This window comes from Saccharomycodes ludwigii, chromosome VI (assembly GCF_020623625.1).
Source record: "Saccharomycodes ludwigii strain NBRC 1722 chromosome VI, whole genome shotgun sequence".
Taxonomy (NCBI): domain Eukaryota; kingdom Fungi; phylum Ascomycota; class Saccharomycetes; order Saccharomycodales; family Saccharomycodaceae; genus Saccharomycodes; species Saccharomycodes ludwigii.
Genome location: NC_060205.1, coordinates 832,827 through 849,302, shown reverse-complemented (window position 1 = coordinate 849,302; position 16,476 = coordinate 832,827). Strand labels below are relative to the sequence as shown.

The following is a 16,476-nucleotide window of genomic DNA, read 5'->3' as shown; positions in this document are numbered from 1 at the left end:
TATTTATTTATATCTAATATAAATATTATTTATTTATTTATTTACTTATCGATGATTATAGTTAATATTCCATTCTTACTGTACTCGAACTTTCAGAGATTTGTCAGAGGCATATAAGCTTGCCAAGATATAACTTGTTTGTTCGAAGTAATTGATTAGAAAGAAGGTATTGTTACTTTTAGCATTGTTTGTTTTCATATACTATATAATAACCTCATAATTGACAGATTTGGACTATAAAATATTCTATTTTTACTCTTTTAAATATAAACAAATGCCATTCGTACGGAAAATAGTAGTTTTTTCTTTTTTTTCTTTTCTCTAAATAAAATTTACCCGCACCAAAAGTTATTATTACTAGAAATATAACAAATTGATCAAAAAGATGAGCTTCTTCCCTATTCATTTTATCGTTCAATAAAATCACGGACCATTAGTACACTTCAATCATTGTTATATAAATAAAAATGTCTTGAAACCTAGTTGGCACTAATAGGTGAAATGCATAAATAAAAATACATATATATTATATAGATATAAACAAATATAATGTCCATTCAAACTGATATTTCTACAAAATTAAAAGTCGCTGTCCATGGTTGCGTGCATGGTTCATTGAAAAGAATTTATGACCGTATTGAAGAATTAGCACCCAATGAGAGACCAGATTTATTATTAATTTTGGGTGATGTACAGACAATACGAACATCAAAGGACCTTTCATCCATTTCAATCCCTGCAAAGTACATGAATCCTGTTAATCAACATCGATACAATAATCATCAAAACAGGCATTTTAACCAAGAAAACTATAACAATAAAAGCAGATATAATAATAAGGGCAATATTATTAGCAGATACAATGGCGGCGCCTCGACAATTATTGATCATATATCTGATTTTCCTCAATACTTCAATGGTGTGTATGAAGTCACAGTTCCAACATTAATTATTGGTGGTAACCACGAAAATATGAGACAATTCATGGAACTACCATACGGTGGGTATTTATTACCCAATATGGTTTATTTAGGTTGGTCCCAAACCATCTGGTTCAAAGGAATAAAAATTGGTGGAATTAGTGGCATCACCAAACTTTATGATTATTACAATAAAAGACCAGAATACAACGAACAAGCACAAGAAGGAGGACATAAGCATAGTTCATTTAATGAAAATTCGTGGTGGAATCGCAATAAAAAAAGCTTGTATCATGTAAGATTTGAAAATATAATTCCATTGTATAATAGTGTTGTTAAAGATGGTAACTCACCATCAATTATGTTATCACACGATTGGCCCAGGTGCGTTGTTAGACAAGGTGATTTGCAAGGATTATTGAAAAAAAAACCATTTTTCAAAAATGAGGTGGAACAAAATATATTGGGAAGCCCGTTATATGATATAATTTTGCGCAAGTATAAACCTACTTGGTGGTTTAGTGCACATTTGCATGTAAAATATACAGCGGAATATAAACATGGTTATGATACTGCCATATCTTGTTCAAGCAAGGACGAAATTAAATTGTTTGATGATGAAGATAAACCCAAAAACGAATGTCAAACCACACATTTTCTAGCTTTGGATAAATATCTTCCACGTAGAAAGGGCGAAAGTTTTGACATGGTGGAAATTGAAGTTGAAGATGTGCAGCATCCTTCATTAAATGACAACAATTTTTATTTTGATCCTGAATTTGTTGGAAACTTATTAAAGGTTTATACAAATAAAGATATTATTGAAGATTTTAAAAAAAAAATAAAAGAACAATATTTCAATGAAAATACGCATGATTTTGAACAAGATTTACGTACTATTTGCGACGTAATCAACAAAAAAAGCGTTAATATTAATGCTAATAACGACGATGTTGATTGGGAGGATTATAAATTCCCAGAGTGTACAGAAACATGGTATAAAGACGGGATTCAGCAAACCAACTACTTTATTGACAGGTATTTTAAAAAGGAAGAATAAGTATTACACAGACATAAAACCTGTTTTTTGTGAAAAAAGATTATGAGAGACAGAGAGAAAGAGGGGGTAAAAGAAAAAGAGATGGTAAGAAAGAATATATATATATATATATATATATATGCATAAGCATATAAGTATAAAGTCTGTTAAATTATACGTCAATTTTAACTATAAATCAAGGAAAGTTAAAAATAAAAGTGAATATCCCTTATTTTCTTTTTTAGAACTTGAAAATTTCGTCCTTGGTGAAACCTAGTTCTTTCAAGATACCAGTAACTTCACCTTGATCAGTTGGACCAACTTTTTTACCTGAGTAGACCGTCATGAAACCTGGAGGACCACAAATGAAAACATGGTTGTCAGCAGCAGGCTTAGCAATGTTTTCTTGTAAAAATTCTTTGGTAATGTAGCCGGTTTTACCTTGGTAGTCAGTAGCAGAAGCACTGTCATCAACGAAATAAGTGATTTTAACTTGTTCTGGGTATTTAGCAGCAACTTCATCCAATTCTTTTTTCAATAAGATATCGGCTGGACTCTTGCTACCATAGATTAAATTGATTTTGGTTTTATCTTCTGGATTTTCTGCAATGTGATGAATCATTTGATACAATGGAGTAATACCAGTACCACCACCTAATAAAGTAAGACTTTTGAATTGATTTGGTTTCCATTCCCATTTGACAATTGGTCCTTTAAATGAAACAGTATCATTTTCTTTCAAACCAAACAAATGTGTGGTGAATTTACCCTCTTGATAATGCTTAATAACCAACTGAAACTCACCTTTACTATGGATATCACTAACTGGAGTGTATGGTCTAATAACGTTGGAACCCTTTGGAGTAACATATTTGGCCAAAATTGCAGAAGCAACAATTAAACCAGTTTCCGAATCTGGAGTTGGTAATTTAAATGTGAATCTCTTGGTATCTGTAGACAAAGATTCAATTTTAGAAATTGGTAAATCAATCCAAGCATTGTCACCAATAAAAACTTTCTTGGCTGAGGATTCAGATTGGAAACTACGGGAAGTAGAGTTATAAAGAGTAAAAGCTGTAGCGGCCGAAACAGCAACTAAAGTTGGAATTAAGATTCTTTTGTGGGAAGCAATTCTAGCAAACATTTTTGTTGTCAGTGTTGATGATGAATGGATATGAGATAACAATGACATTAAGTATTTTAATCCCCAGAATGGGCATGATCGAGTAAAAAATTTGAGAAATCGAAATACATATGTATATATGGTTGCGATAAAAAAGGTAGATCAAAGTGGATAGGGAGACAGAAAGAAAAGGAAAAAAAGAAGAGAGCAACGTAAAAGAAAATAAGACAAAATAAAATAAAATAAAATAAGAAGGAATGTTACATTAAGAAAAAAAGAAGGAGAATAAAAAGTCAATTTTTCGAGATAATAAGGATTTTTTAATGAATTGAAAATCTTTAAAAATGATTAAAAAAGAATCGAGATCTTCCCACCAGATTTAGTATTAAAGGATAGTTATAATAATAATAATTTAATCATGTAGATTTAGCAATAGGGAGATAGAAAAGTTAGTTTAGAACAACAATGCCAATAAAGATTATTATTACCACCTTTTTTCCTTTATTTTGAATAATTTATTATAATAGTTGTTTATTTTCTACGTAATGTGCAAAGGGGAATAATATTTATTAAAAAAAAAAAATATGCAGATGGTTATTCGTACACAGCCAATCAGAATTCAGTGCTATGAAAGTGCACCAATAAAATTAAAGACAGATGAATGAAAAATAAATTAAATTAAATTAAAAATAAATAAATATAATGCCCTGTTTTAGGGTTATAATAGCCATGTATAAATATCAGGGGAAATCCTTACCTTGCCATCATATTCTCACCCTTTATTTAGTTCAATGGCTGTATAAAGCAACAATTACTAACATCAATGAAAACTTGCGTTTTCTTTTCTTTTCTTTTCTTTTCTTTTCTTCTCTTCTCTTCTCTTCTCTTCTCTTTTATTATAACTAATTTACAACTAAAAACTCTAAAACAAGGAAAAAAGAAAAAAAAAAAACAAATGTCTGGTAAACCTCTATCCTCATTATCCCATTTACAGCTAATAAAATTAGCCAAAAAAACAATTATTCCACCATTGAAACCTCACTATTACAAAGGTCAATTGGGAAAGGTATGTGTTGTTGGAGGGTGTCTAGACTACACAGGTGCTCCATACTTCTCAGCACATGCAGCCGCTTTATTTGGCTGTGATTTAACACATGTCCTATGCGAATACAATGCAGCACAAGTTATTAAGGGATATACTCCCAATCTAATGGTACATCCATATTTGAATTATAAAGAAAACGATAAAAATATTCAATTAATCAAGAGAATGCAATGTGTAGTAGTAGGTCCAGGACTAGGAAGGCGTGACAACACTCCCGATAATACACTTGATAATATGTATAGAAATGTAGTGGAAATTATCGAGTATTGTATTGATCACATGATTCCGTTGATTTTAGACGCAGATGCATTGTACTTGTTGTCTAACGATTTGGAATACAGAGATCGACTATGTGCAAAATTGTCATCGAATGACTCAAGTAAAAATACAATTCTAACGCCAAACATCATCGAATTGAAGAGACTATTATCCACCTATCCTGATCTTTACAAAAAATTCTCCAACTTGGTAATTTTAGAAAAGGGGGAAACTGATAGAATTAAACTATTGCACAAAGATGGCACTACTACAGAACTACACAATAATGAATCTGGTAGTTGGAAAAGAGTCGGTGGTCAAGGTGATACACTGACAGGGGTCTTGGCCACATTATTATCTTGGTGTAATGTAATTGAAAATAACAGCTCTATAAAAGTTGAAGCAGATGATGAAAATGATGGCAAGTTGTTAAAAGATCATAATGAATATAGATTACTAGCTTGTTATGTAGCCAGTACTGTTGTTAGAAATTGCTCAAAACTAGCCTACAAAGAACATGGTAGATCAATGCAAACGACGGATTTGAATGACAACGTAGGGAGAGTTTATAATGAGATGTTTTAAGATATTTAATATGTATGTATGTATATGTTATAATTATACCCCTTTATGTTTTTATATATATATATATATATTTCATTATGGGGGGTGGTGAGAAGTGGAAAGAATAAATAAGGGAAAGCTGATTTGATATCAACGAGACTAATTGTTAAATTAGTAGCAGCTGGCCAAACATCCAGTAAACTTTTAACGAATTCTGTTTTAATTTGTTTATAGGAAGTTTATTTGGAAAATTGGTTTAGAGGTTGCTTTCAATACAGATTCCACTAATTGCGTAGAAAAGCTGCACACAACTTTTTTGTAATAGATTTGATGATTCCAAAATTATAAACGTAAAGAACAAAAAAAAAAAATGTCACACAATTTTTTTTGGGAATTGAAATTGCATACTTTAAGATTTTTGACCATCAGCTATTTTCATATTTGCTTTTGCGTGTGTGTTTTATTTCTTCCATTTTGGCTTCTAACTTGCAGTAATTTCATTTTTTTTAACTTGAAAAAAAAAAAAAAAGGCATAGAAAGAAAGACAAAAACCACTCAACTAAATATATATTCCATTCTTGTTTGTTTAACTCTTTCTATTTCATATTATTTTTATATACATTTTTTTTTTTTTTTTTTTGGTATATAAAAGAAGGTCCTTTCTTATTTTTATTTTTCATAATCATCTTGGTTTATACAATGTAATTTAATTGTTTGTTCATTTCTTACTTTTCTATTAGTTGTAATAATTAATTTTTTTTAATATAATAAAATCTTATAAATCAAAACAAACACAAACAAAAAATCAAAAATATAAAATAGTAAAAATGCCAAAGTTAATTTTAGTTAGACACGGTCAAAGTGAATGGAATGAAAAGAACTTGTTTACCGGTTGGGTTGATGTTAAATTGAGTGCCAAGGGTGAACAAGAAGCCAAGAGAGCTGGTGAATTGTTGAAAGAAAAGAACGTCCACCCAGATATCTTGTTTACTTCTAAGTTATCTAGAGCTATCAACACTGCTAACATTGCTTTGGCTCAAACTGATAGATTATGGATCCCAGTTAAGAGATCTTGGAGATTGAACGAAAGACACTACGGTGCTTTACAAGGTAAGGACAAGGCTGCCACTTTAGCCAAATACGGTGAAGAGAAATTTACCACCTGGAGAAGATCTTTTGACGTTCCACCACCACCAATTGAAGCTGATTCTGAATTCTCTCAAGCCGGTGATGCCAGATACGGTGACGTTGATCCAAATGTCTTGCCACAAACTGAATCTTTAGCTTTGGTTATTGACAGAATGTTGCCATACTGGCAAGACGAGATTGCCGCTGAATTATTGAGCGGTAAGACTGTTATGATTGCTGCCCATGGTAACTCTTTGAGAGCTTTGGTTAAATATTTGGACGGTATCAGTGATGCTGACATTGCCAAGTTGAACATTCCAACTGGTATTCCATTGGTCTACGAATTAGACAACCAATTGAAACCAACTAAACCATCTTACTACTTGGACCCAGAAGCTGCTGCTGCTGGTGCCGCTGCCGTTGCTAACCAAGGTAAGAAATAATTGAGGACTCTAATTGATTAGTTTCCCCCTTTTTTTTTGGTATAGCTTTGGAAATAAATATTATATATATATATGTATATACGTATATAATGACTACTTTAATGAAATGATAAGAAATATATATATATAATTTTTTTTTTTCTTTTTTTTTTTTTTTTTTTTTTTTGTTATTATATTACTGTTAATATTTCGATCAGATATGCTACATCAAGTGCTTATTTTTTCATTTTGGATTTGATCCTGTCTTTTAATTTTTGTTGTGTCTTTAACCTGTTGGAATCAACCACAGTATTCATCATCTGTGACCATTCCATATCTTGTAAATACACATCGCTAAAAATTCTAATAATATCCCTTAGGTGCTGTATGGTTTTCCTATCAAACTTATTGTAGCTGGAAGTATTTGTTCTACCATTTTGTATGATTTCACATAACATACCACTATATTTCATTAATTCAACTATAGAAATAGTGTTATGTAACGCATTGTTCTCCTCGTAATGCAATAAAACATCAATTAAATCACTCTGGTCATCACAATAACAAATTATTTTTTTACTGATTAAAACTAATAGTAGAATGATGGTGGTACTCATCAAGTCCAGTAAATTGTATTTGAAAGTTAAAAAATGATCCCAAATGGGTAAGACTTCCTTATTTAAATCTAATTCTCTAATAAAAATCAATCTACACCACCTGATTAACCACACTGTGTTGTCCAGTTTAAAGTTTTTCAAAATTGAATCATATATGCTAGGAACACAAAAGGATAACAATGGCTCAAATTTGTTTTTTTTCCAGTTGATCAACTCGCTTTCGTTGAAAAACAAACTGATACCACCCTCAACCATAAATTTATTGAAAATATTTAATGTTGATAACTTGTCAGAATAATCTAAATGGTGGTATATAATTGCTACTATCTCGTGAAAGCCCTGTTTATATGTGGTTCTATTGTAAATTAAGTAATTGTATAATATTAATTGAATATCCTGTTGAATCGGTATAGATTTATAAATATCATATAGTAATAATCTGTTGGTATCTAGCTTAATAATTTCCAACTGGTGTTCCAAGTTGTTACTGTTGATTTCGTCAGCATCGTCATTGTTGTTGGTCTTGTTAAATATACCTTTGTTGTTTAACAGTGGGTCTGACTCCGTAGACATTGGTGTTAATAATCTTTTTTTAGTGTTACCAATGGTGTTATTAGCACTGGCACGAACATCATTCTCTATGATTTCTTCACAGCGAGTGTTTTCAAAAGTAGTGGGAAGCGGTTTCAATTCATCCAACATGACAAATCCGCTATTACTACTAATGCTTCTATTATTATTATTATTATTATTATTATTATTATTATTATTGTTGTTGTTGTTGTTGTCGTTATTATTCTTGTTCTTACTATTGATAGCATTATGAAAGTCGTAATCAACATCACTATCATTCTCTACATCATTGTGATTATTGTTACTATTAGTACTATAATCATTTGCTATACTATTAATTCGTTTATTATTAATAGCACTATTAGTACCATTTGGATTAATAATATTACCATTCATATATAATTTTCTTTTTTGTGTTTGAATTCTACTAATTTTTCTATTCAAAGCAGTATCTGTAGAGATAGGAGGAGGTGATGGAGATGGTAATGAAGATGCAATATTACTAGTTATGTTACTACTAATAATCTCTTCGTCATCTATAATACTATTCAACAATAAAGTTTTCCAAACCCATCCTCTAATATTCCCCTCTTCACCACTATTTTCCATATCTAATGAATATATTGGTTTATATATATCACCTTTCCAAATACCTTTATTAATTAAATCATCTTTGGTTGGGAATTTATTCAATATCAAATTTTGAATAGATTTGTTACCATCATCGTGGCTCTTATTAATGGTTGTTGTATTCATGGAAGTTCTAAACTGTTACTTAAATGATTCAAGTGTGAAAAATTTAACTTTTTTCCCTTCTAACCTTACAAAAACAGGAAAAAAAAAAAAAAAAAAAACTTTTTAATTATGAGTTTTATAGATGTTGGATGGCTGATGTATTTTTTTTAACTTTTAAAGTTCCATTTGATTTCGAAACGCTTAAAGTACAATTAAACAGAACAAATAATTATTTGCTTGCTTAAGGCCAAAAATACGCTTCAAAAACACACAAGCAAACAAGTTGAGTGGCCTACCAGAACGAAAAACAACTATTTTTATAAAGGGGTAAAAAAAAAAAAAAAAAAAAAAAAAAAAAATTACTATATAAAAAGCCCTTTTCAACACATCAATCAATCAAACTATCAGTTTACATCAAAATAACACTTACTAAACACATTATACACATCTAATTAACAATAATACTTACAAAAACAAAAACAAAAACCCCCTGTAAACTAATCAAACAAATCTTCTTGGTTGGCCTCTAAATCATCACCAACAAATTCATTGAATTGAGTAAAATGAATAGCACGATGTAATTCAGCATAAAAACCTATTGGAACATCAATTTTTAAATTATATTTCACGTCCGGATTGAAATTCGACCCCATAAAAGCATAGTTCCATAACTCATTGTCAGGAACCACAAAATTACCAATAATACGGTCGGATAACAACAATTGAGCATACTGGCTGTAACTTGGCTCAAATCCATCTGGATCAGTATCATGTATAGCTTTATTTTGTAATCCCCACTCAAACCCCTTTTCAGATAAAGTATAAGCAGACAACGACAAGCTACCAGAAGTGGAAAAAATAGAAAGATCAATACAACCACCAGTACCACCACTACTGAAAAGCTGAGAATGAGTAGAAATCTCAGAGGGAGTCATAAACTTAAATTCACTAAATTGCGTGTGTACCCAACCTAGCAACTCCATTCCTTCAAGGACCCTTGATTTTGTTGGCAATTTCCTGGACACATTAACAGACAATTCATTTCCTATTTGAGGTAGCATAACTATAGTTCTTATCTCCTTAATCATATTTTGTTCGGGGGAGGGCGACAAGCCGTAAAGTAAACCAGCAATTTGTGATCTAGAATCTGATATTTCTATAAATTTGCTCAATAAATTTTTAGGCAAAATATAAACGTTCTTTTGATCGACAAATGTTGTTGATGAAACAAAAATATTTTTCAACCTTAAAGATAACAACGAATTTGAAATAGCACGTGCCCTCCATTCATTCTTTGAAGAAAATGTTTGTGTTTCATAGTTCGAAGAAGCAACAACCACAATCTCTTCACCTTGTGCATTAACACTTTTCGTTTTCATCGCGGTATCTGCAACAGCCATGGTTTGTTCATCCAATTTCTGCTTGGCCTCTTGCAACTCTAATATCTTCTGTCTCCTTACTGATGGTGCCTTAATATTTTGACCCAAAATTAGATCTTTAATTTCTGTTTGGGTCAAAGAGGATATATTAACATTGTACTTGTTGCTGTATTCCTCCAAAATTAAGTCTCTCATGTTGGATTCAACCTCAATCCATTGTTCATCAGAAAACGAGGGCCATAAATGGTGCGGTCTTATAGTAATTGTTGGGTCCTTATATAAAATGTATTTGGCTCTTTCTTCGTTAGTTTTCAAGCCTCTTAGTAATAAGATCAACCTAGAAAATGCTGTATAAGAAGAAATACTATCCATCCAATCATCATACATATTAAACAGCACCATTTGTGGCTCGGTAGCTTTTAAAACAACATCTGATAATTTATCAATAGACATGGCAGCAGCAAATGGCAACCTTAACTCGGAAGGTCTGAGTGAGATATTCGGAAAGTCCAATAAGTGAACCTCTAATGGATCCATCATAGCCTTACGAGTAACAATAATCTGCTTGGGTTGTTCTTCTTTCGGTAAAGATCTGATCAACGCAGTAACTTCTTCTGCAGTCTTCCACTTAGCTAATTGACCCAATCTCTTTTGCCCAGCCCATACCGATTTGTGAATAATTTTCATGAATAATTGCCCGCTCCTAGGATTTAAGATAAAAACACACCCATTAATCGGTTTGGTGGCAACATTCCCCTCATATGTCTTATGCACTGTAACACGATAAACGTTGGTGTCATCAATAAATAGTTTGATATCATCATTAAACAACTCAGCATAGTTTGACGAATTCAAATACGGCTCTTGTATTTGAGATTGATAAATTTGTAGCCCCTTACGAATACGTTCTCTCAATACATACAACGATGGATTTGCACGCATAATCGTAGCCATACTATTTTGAACTACTGGCTTTAATCCTTTAGACCAATTACCATAGGCATCATACATATTATATGCCAAATCAATACCAATCATAACACCGGCAGGCGATGGATACATACTAACATTGTCAGTAGTGTAATCTAAAAATTTGGAACGAACATATCGCGATATATCGTGCGAATCGTAATCTCCATATCTCAACTGAACATCAATCCATAACTTGTCCGATTCAATTTCATTAAACTCATCGTGACTTTCATTTAATAGTGATGGTTTGGAAACACTCCACATGCTTGTACTATTTAGGGTAATATCAGCGGCTGAAGAATTCATCTTGTACGATTTACGTGGATGAATAACCTCTTTCTTGACTTCTTCTATCCCCAAAACATCCATTTGTCCATCCAAAATTTGGCATAAATCGAAAACAATACTCTCATGGATCTTTTGCCATAAATGGGCCCGGAAAATTTGAATTAATGAAATTTTCAATGTTGGGATCTTACCATGCAAAAATATACCAGTCAAATCCAACTGAACCAAAAATCCAACATAAACATTGGCCCTGTTAATTGTAGGTGACCACCATAAAGTAAAGCGTCGATTCGGAATTTGACTTAAACCAGTTCTTTGCGCATTTGTCAATTTTTTAAACTGCATAGAATCCTCAAATCCAGATGCCTTTTCCCAAAACAACCCCTCCCAGGACGTAAATCCAGTACCTTTGAACAACGTGTGCTCTAGAATAGTTTCAATCCCACCAAGTGCCTGAATAACATCCGTACGATAACTGTTCAAGTTCCATAATTTGCCATCATGGTTAGCAACAGTCCACCAAAAAGAGTTTGAATGCTCCAAACGATAATTTTTGAATTCAGTACGGGCCCTATACCCCTTATCATACGCCAAAGTGTGCCTATCTTTTTGAAATAAGGTGCTGATACGTGGTATACCTCGATCCCAGGAATCTTCTAACTCTTCAAAGGCCAATCTTCTATTTTCTCGAAGGGCTTCTTTCCTCTTTGCAGCATAATCGGACCACACTCGTTGTGAATCTAAAAACTCATTTTCCCACGAAGTGATGTATCTAAATAAAGTGGGGATATATTTTTCATCCGTATGTGACATACCAGCCCTGAAATGAGTTATGCCTGTATCTGTTTGTTTAGACCACGTTAAATCAGTAGCAGGAATCAAAATGTGTGAAGCACTTAGCATACCCAAACCACCCAATTCTTTGGGAGCGTAAAATACAACTGGAGGGAAACGTGTCGGCATTTTGGAGTTTAACCCTAACTTAACATGGTTTTGCACCCTTGTTTCCGCTTTCACCAAAATATCCAAAAGAGAGGTTGTGGCAACAATAGCCTCCCTAAAATAGGTAAACAATGCTATCAACGCCAAATTCCATCTACCTGCAATCTTAGTAAACGTATTGGAGCCAGCTGACATTACTAAAATACGAATCCTTGTGTCAAATTTAGTTATTTCCTCATCTGAAACTCTCAAAAAAGCTTTGGCAGTCCTTTCTTTGGTGTTAAAGTTGATTAAATCCCATACACCTTCGTCATAAGACTTAGATTCAATGACCCTGCTCTTTGGAAGTATTCTAACTTCAAAGCCACACATAGAAAATAGCAAATTGGGGTTATTTTTACTGTAAACAGAAACAAACGAATCCTCCCATTTAACAGTGGCTATTGAAGTCGGCAACCTCGAGGAGAATTCCCAAAATAAAGCCCTGCCTAAGTTTACATCTCGCCTCATTAATCTCATACGACAGTCACGTGGCCAACACGTCTTATTGTTATAACCAACCGCATTTTCAAAATTTGGATCTGGATTTTCCAACAAGTAATCCTTAATCAAATCCTCTGAATCCAATTCGCTTAAGCGGAAAACAATGTGTATTTTGTCAAAATAACGACAATAGAGTCTTATCGGATGTTTAATCTCGGTGTTTAGGTTTTCGTACGCTAAAAATTCATTAGGCGAATCCACACCTCCTGCCAATTCATGTGCTCTATCTGGACCTAATAACAATAGATCAACCATCAAACCATAGTACTGATAGATAAATGTTGCAAAAAAAAGGCCTCGAATTAGACCATACTTATTAACGTAACTCATATCTTTGAAGTTTATCTTGACATTATTTTTCGCAGTTATATAATCTGCCATATTAGGGTCCATTATCAATCTTAGCAAACGGTTTAATAAAGTGAAGTCAATATTTTCAGTAAGTTGCTGTAAGCTAGTCTCTAGCAAAACTGTAGATTGACCATCAGAGACATTCCATATATCGTGCAAGTTGTTAATACCTTGACACCACTTATAAACCAACAATTGAGGAATCTCAGAATCGCTGGGTTTGATCCAATTTGGGAACAACTGTCTTTTATCAGCCTCAAACCATAGATACTGATCTAAATATGCGTCTGTAATTTTTTCAATGGGGTCAATGGTGTAAAGTGGTTGAATATATTGATAATAATCCATCATACTCACTTGCACAGGCTTAAAAGACCGTTGTGTAAGTAAATACTTCTTTATCCTATTCAAAGTCTCATGTGGATTATCATAAGCCTGTTCGATCAATGCAAGCTCTTCCCTTTCTGACTGAACCAACCTGCTTTTATTTTCGTAAGCCTGTTTTAAATTTTCCAACGCCAATACCAAGATTTTATTATCATGCTTATAGTTTAAAGGCGGGAAAGGAATTGGTGAAAAATCTCGTGAAGATAGCCAATCAACCATAGTAGAAAATATTGCTGTGGCTTCTTCTGGTGAAATATATGGTCCATTATGTTGCATTTCCTCTTGACGTTCTTGTTCATTTCTAACCCATAATCTGGTTAATCTGCCCAAATTTTTACGTATTACATTTTTTTCAACATGCTCACCTTTCTTTATCCGTTCTCTATTTTTATGAGCACCCGAGATCCAACCATCCGCTTTAGATTTCACATATCTCTCAATGATATTTTTAATTGGAACGGGCATTCCAGGAACATCCCAAGGTATATTTGCCTTCCAACATCTCCATGCCTCACCCAAATGTTGTAAAATTGTTTTCGCCTTGCTCTGTCTTAAATCCTGCGGGATCATATCCAATATATCATTCATAACAGAAGCTCTTAACTCTAGATCATAGTAGGCGTCCACTCTCTGTTTTGTGGTAGTCTTTGCTACCTCGTTAGAACGACCTTCAAATTGTCTGCTTAATAAATTACTTAGCCATCTTTCCAATAAGGGGGTCGTACCTCTCAAAAAAAACACCAAAACTTTCCATGCTGGCTGCCAAAAACCGCATCCCGGCCCCTTACCGATTATTTTATTGAATCTATAATAAATAACATGCTTCAAGTCTTTGCATGCCCTAATCTGGTGCATGATTTTATATTTGTAACGATAAATACCCGTTAAATGACCCAAATGATTCAAAATATAATAAATACCATCTGCCAGTTGGTATGCATCAATTTGGTCCAACCTATATTGAACTTGAACATCAACTAGCAATTTAGTAATCTTTAGAATTTCTCTCATTAGATGGAATGCATGACCGAATCTTGATTTTTTACGTTCCTTTGTAGTCAAAGTTTTGGTTGGCTTCAAATTGAAATTATAATCCAAATGCAAGTAAGTTAATCCTTTACGATGTATCAATAGATTTAACATGTTGTGACCTTGTCTAATTACTTGTAATCCTGCTTCAACCCAATCAATTTTAGTTTGCTGGAAATATTTAGTATTTCTCAAACGCTTTAACAATTTGATTTTTTTTTGTGCCATGGGCTTTTTCGAGTGTAATTCGGTTAAAACGTAATTCTTCAACAGTTTCTGATATGAAACTTTCACTTTTAGCGGATAGTCATCTTCGTCTGGGTGCTGTAAATACCAATGTTTCATCAACGTTGCATCCTCGGCCCTTATCATGTGCCCACTTTTTCGGTTAAATGGGAAGGGTGCATGATACAATGAAACTGCATCATCCAAATTGGGCAATTCTAAACTTTCGTCACACAACAAGGGTTTGAAACCTTGAAACAATTCAAAATCATCCTTCCTACGTAAAAGTTCTCTTTGTGTCTTTTCCGATTTTTTAAAGTTGATAGCACTCAAAAGCTGATTGTCATAACTGAAAAAATCCATTCCATCATTTTCTACTAGACATAATATTGGGTTCCCAGATTTGATAACCTCAACTTTTCGTGGTCTCGGGATATATAATTGCGGATACGCAATTTTATATTCGGTTCTTATCTTATTACGAAATATGAGACGATCAATGCTGTTAAACTCAGTAAAATCTTCGTTATCTATATCATCTTCATGAGGAAATAACGGTTCAAACTTTGGACCACCGGGAAGAGCGTTATTAATCGCCTTTGAAGTCATAAAGGACTTTTTATCGAATAAGTAATAATAATTAGGGTCATTTACCTGGTTAACCAAGGGAGTAGCTAATCTATACAAATTCGCCAATGTTGGTATATCAAGCTTCCAACGTTTATAGGATGAACCATTAACTTTTACCCTATTTTCCACCAATGGTTTGCTATCATATAGCCAATTGCTAACTAGCCTATCGTCTTCTGGATCCAATTCTAAAAAAATGGGTTCTGGAACTTCCAAAGGTTCGATTGACTCTTCATACAAAATTGGTGGTTCATCATCATCAAAGGTGGGTAATCTAATTCTTTTAAAATGTTGTCTATCTCTTTTTTCTCTTCTCATTGCTATCCACATAGTAGACCACTGGGCAACATATACTGGCTCAATAACCCTTGGTATCTCGTTCACAAATGTAATAGCCCCTGTTATATGATACAAGACACGTACCTCCTTTTGATTTTCCCATGGCTGTGGCATATTTTCAAGTAATTTTAAAACAGCATGAGGCATATATTTCAAAGCCGCTAAATGGATAGTCTTGTCGTTATTAAACCTCTTTCCAGACATATTTATGTGACTATTAAAAATCTTTCTTAAATGCTCTTTAGGAAGATCAACTTTCTGGGGAATGACTTTCCCTTGTTTCTTCATAGGTGTTTTCATACCTTTATTTTGTAGGTCTTTTCTAAATCTTTGTTTTTGTAATGTTAACCAATCTTTTTTAGATTTATTCAATTCATTTTCCAAAAAAAGTTTTCTTTTTTTTGTTGAAGGTTGTTCTTTTGAGGTTTCATTAGTATTATTTTTTCTCTTGGATCCTAAAGGTAGGTTTTCTTCAAAACCTGGTGGAGGAAAAGTTTTAAATTTTCTTGTATTGTTTTCTTCTACTTTAAGCAGTGACTGGGAAGTATTTTTACTGATAATCTTTTGAGCTTCAAGGGCTGAAGAAGATGGTAAGTTATTAAAACGAATAGTGATATCTTCCTCTTCGAACATTGGTGGTGGTGGGGGTGGTGGTATATCTTCATCATTCACGTCTTCTTGTTCAAAACCAGGAGGAGGAGGTGGTGGTGGTATATCTTCGTCATTCACATCTTCTTGTTCAAAACCAGGAGGAGGAGGTGGTGGTGGTATATCTTCGTCATTCGTATCCTCTTGTTCAAAACCAGGCGGCGGTGGTGGTGGAAAAGATGAATCTTCATTATTAAAATTAGCATTTTCCAACTCTGGCAGAGGTGGTGATATATTGCCACGCATAATTGCCTATTAT

General features: G+C 33.1%; 6 protein-coding genes across 6 annotated transcripts; 3 read left to right on the top strand and 3 right to left on the bottom strand.

Moving 5' to 3' along the window:
* Window positions 1-549: 549 nt before the first annotated feature.
* DBR1 (RNA lariat debranching enzyme) lies at window positions 550-1,980 on the top strand (the record flags this gene model as incomplete). The annotated part of the gene is made up of 1 exon (XM_046079640.1): window positions 550-1,980. The coding sequence occupies one exon, from the start codon at window positions 550-552 to the stop codon at window positions 1,978-1,980; it is 1,431 nt and encodes a 476-aa protein (XP_045933266.1).
* Window positions 1,981-2,200: 220 nt separating this feature from the next.
* MCR1 (cytochrome-b5 reductase) lies at window positions 2,201-3,103 on the bottom strand (the record flags this gene model as incomplete). The annotated part of the gene is made up of 1 exon (XM_046079639.1): window positions 2,201-3,103. One exon carries the CDS (start codon window positions 3,101-3,103, stop codon window positions 2,201-2,203), a length of 903 nt encoding a protein of 300 aa, XP_045933265.1.
* A 934-nt stretch (window positions 3,104-4,037) lies between these two features.
* NNR2 (NADHX dehydratase) lies at window positions 4,038-5,030 on the top strand (the record flags this gene model as incomplete). Its single annotated transcript, XM_046079638.1, has 1 exon — window positions 4,038-5,030. The coding sequence occupies one exon, from the start codon at window positions 4,038-4,040 to the stop codon at window positions 5,028-5,030; it is 993 nt and encodes a 330-aa protein (XP_045933264.1).
* An 806-nt stretch (window positions 5,031-5,836) lies between these two features.
* GPM1 (phosphoglycerate mutase GPM1) lies at window positions 5,837-6,580 on the top strand (the record flags this gene model as incomplete). Its single annotated transcript, XM_046079637.1, has 1 exon — window positions 5,837-6,580. One exon carries the CDS (start codon window positions 5,837-5,839, stop codon window positions 6,578-6,580), a length of 744 nt encoding a protein of 247 aa, XP_045933263.1.
* Window positions 6,581-6,795: 215 nt separating this feature from the next.
* Window positions 6,796-8,505, bottom strand: GYP6 (GTPase-activating protein GYP6; the record flags this gene model as incomplete). The annotated part of the gene is made up of 1 exon (XM_046079636.1): window positions 6,796-8,505. The coding sequence occupies one exon, from the start codon at window positions 8,503-8,505 to the stop codon at window positions 6,796-6,798; it is 1,710 nt and encodes a 569-aa protein (XP_045933262.1).
* A 476-nt stretch (window positions 8,506-8,981) lies between these two features.
* On the bottom strand, window positions 8,982-16,463 carry PRP8 (U4/U6-U5 snRNP complex subunit PRP8; the record flags this gene model as incomplete). Its single annotated transcript, XM_046079635.1, has 1 exon — window positions 8,982-16,463. One exon carries the CDS (start codon window positions 16,461-16,463, stop codon window positions 8,982-8,984), a length of 7,482 nt encoding a protein of 2,493 aa, XP_045933261.1.
* Window positions 16,464-16,476: the final 13 nt, after the last annotated feature.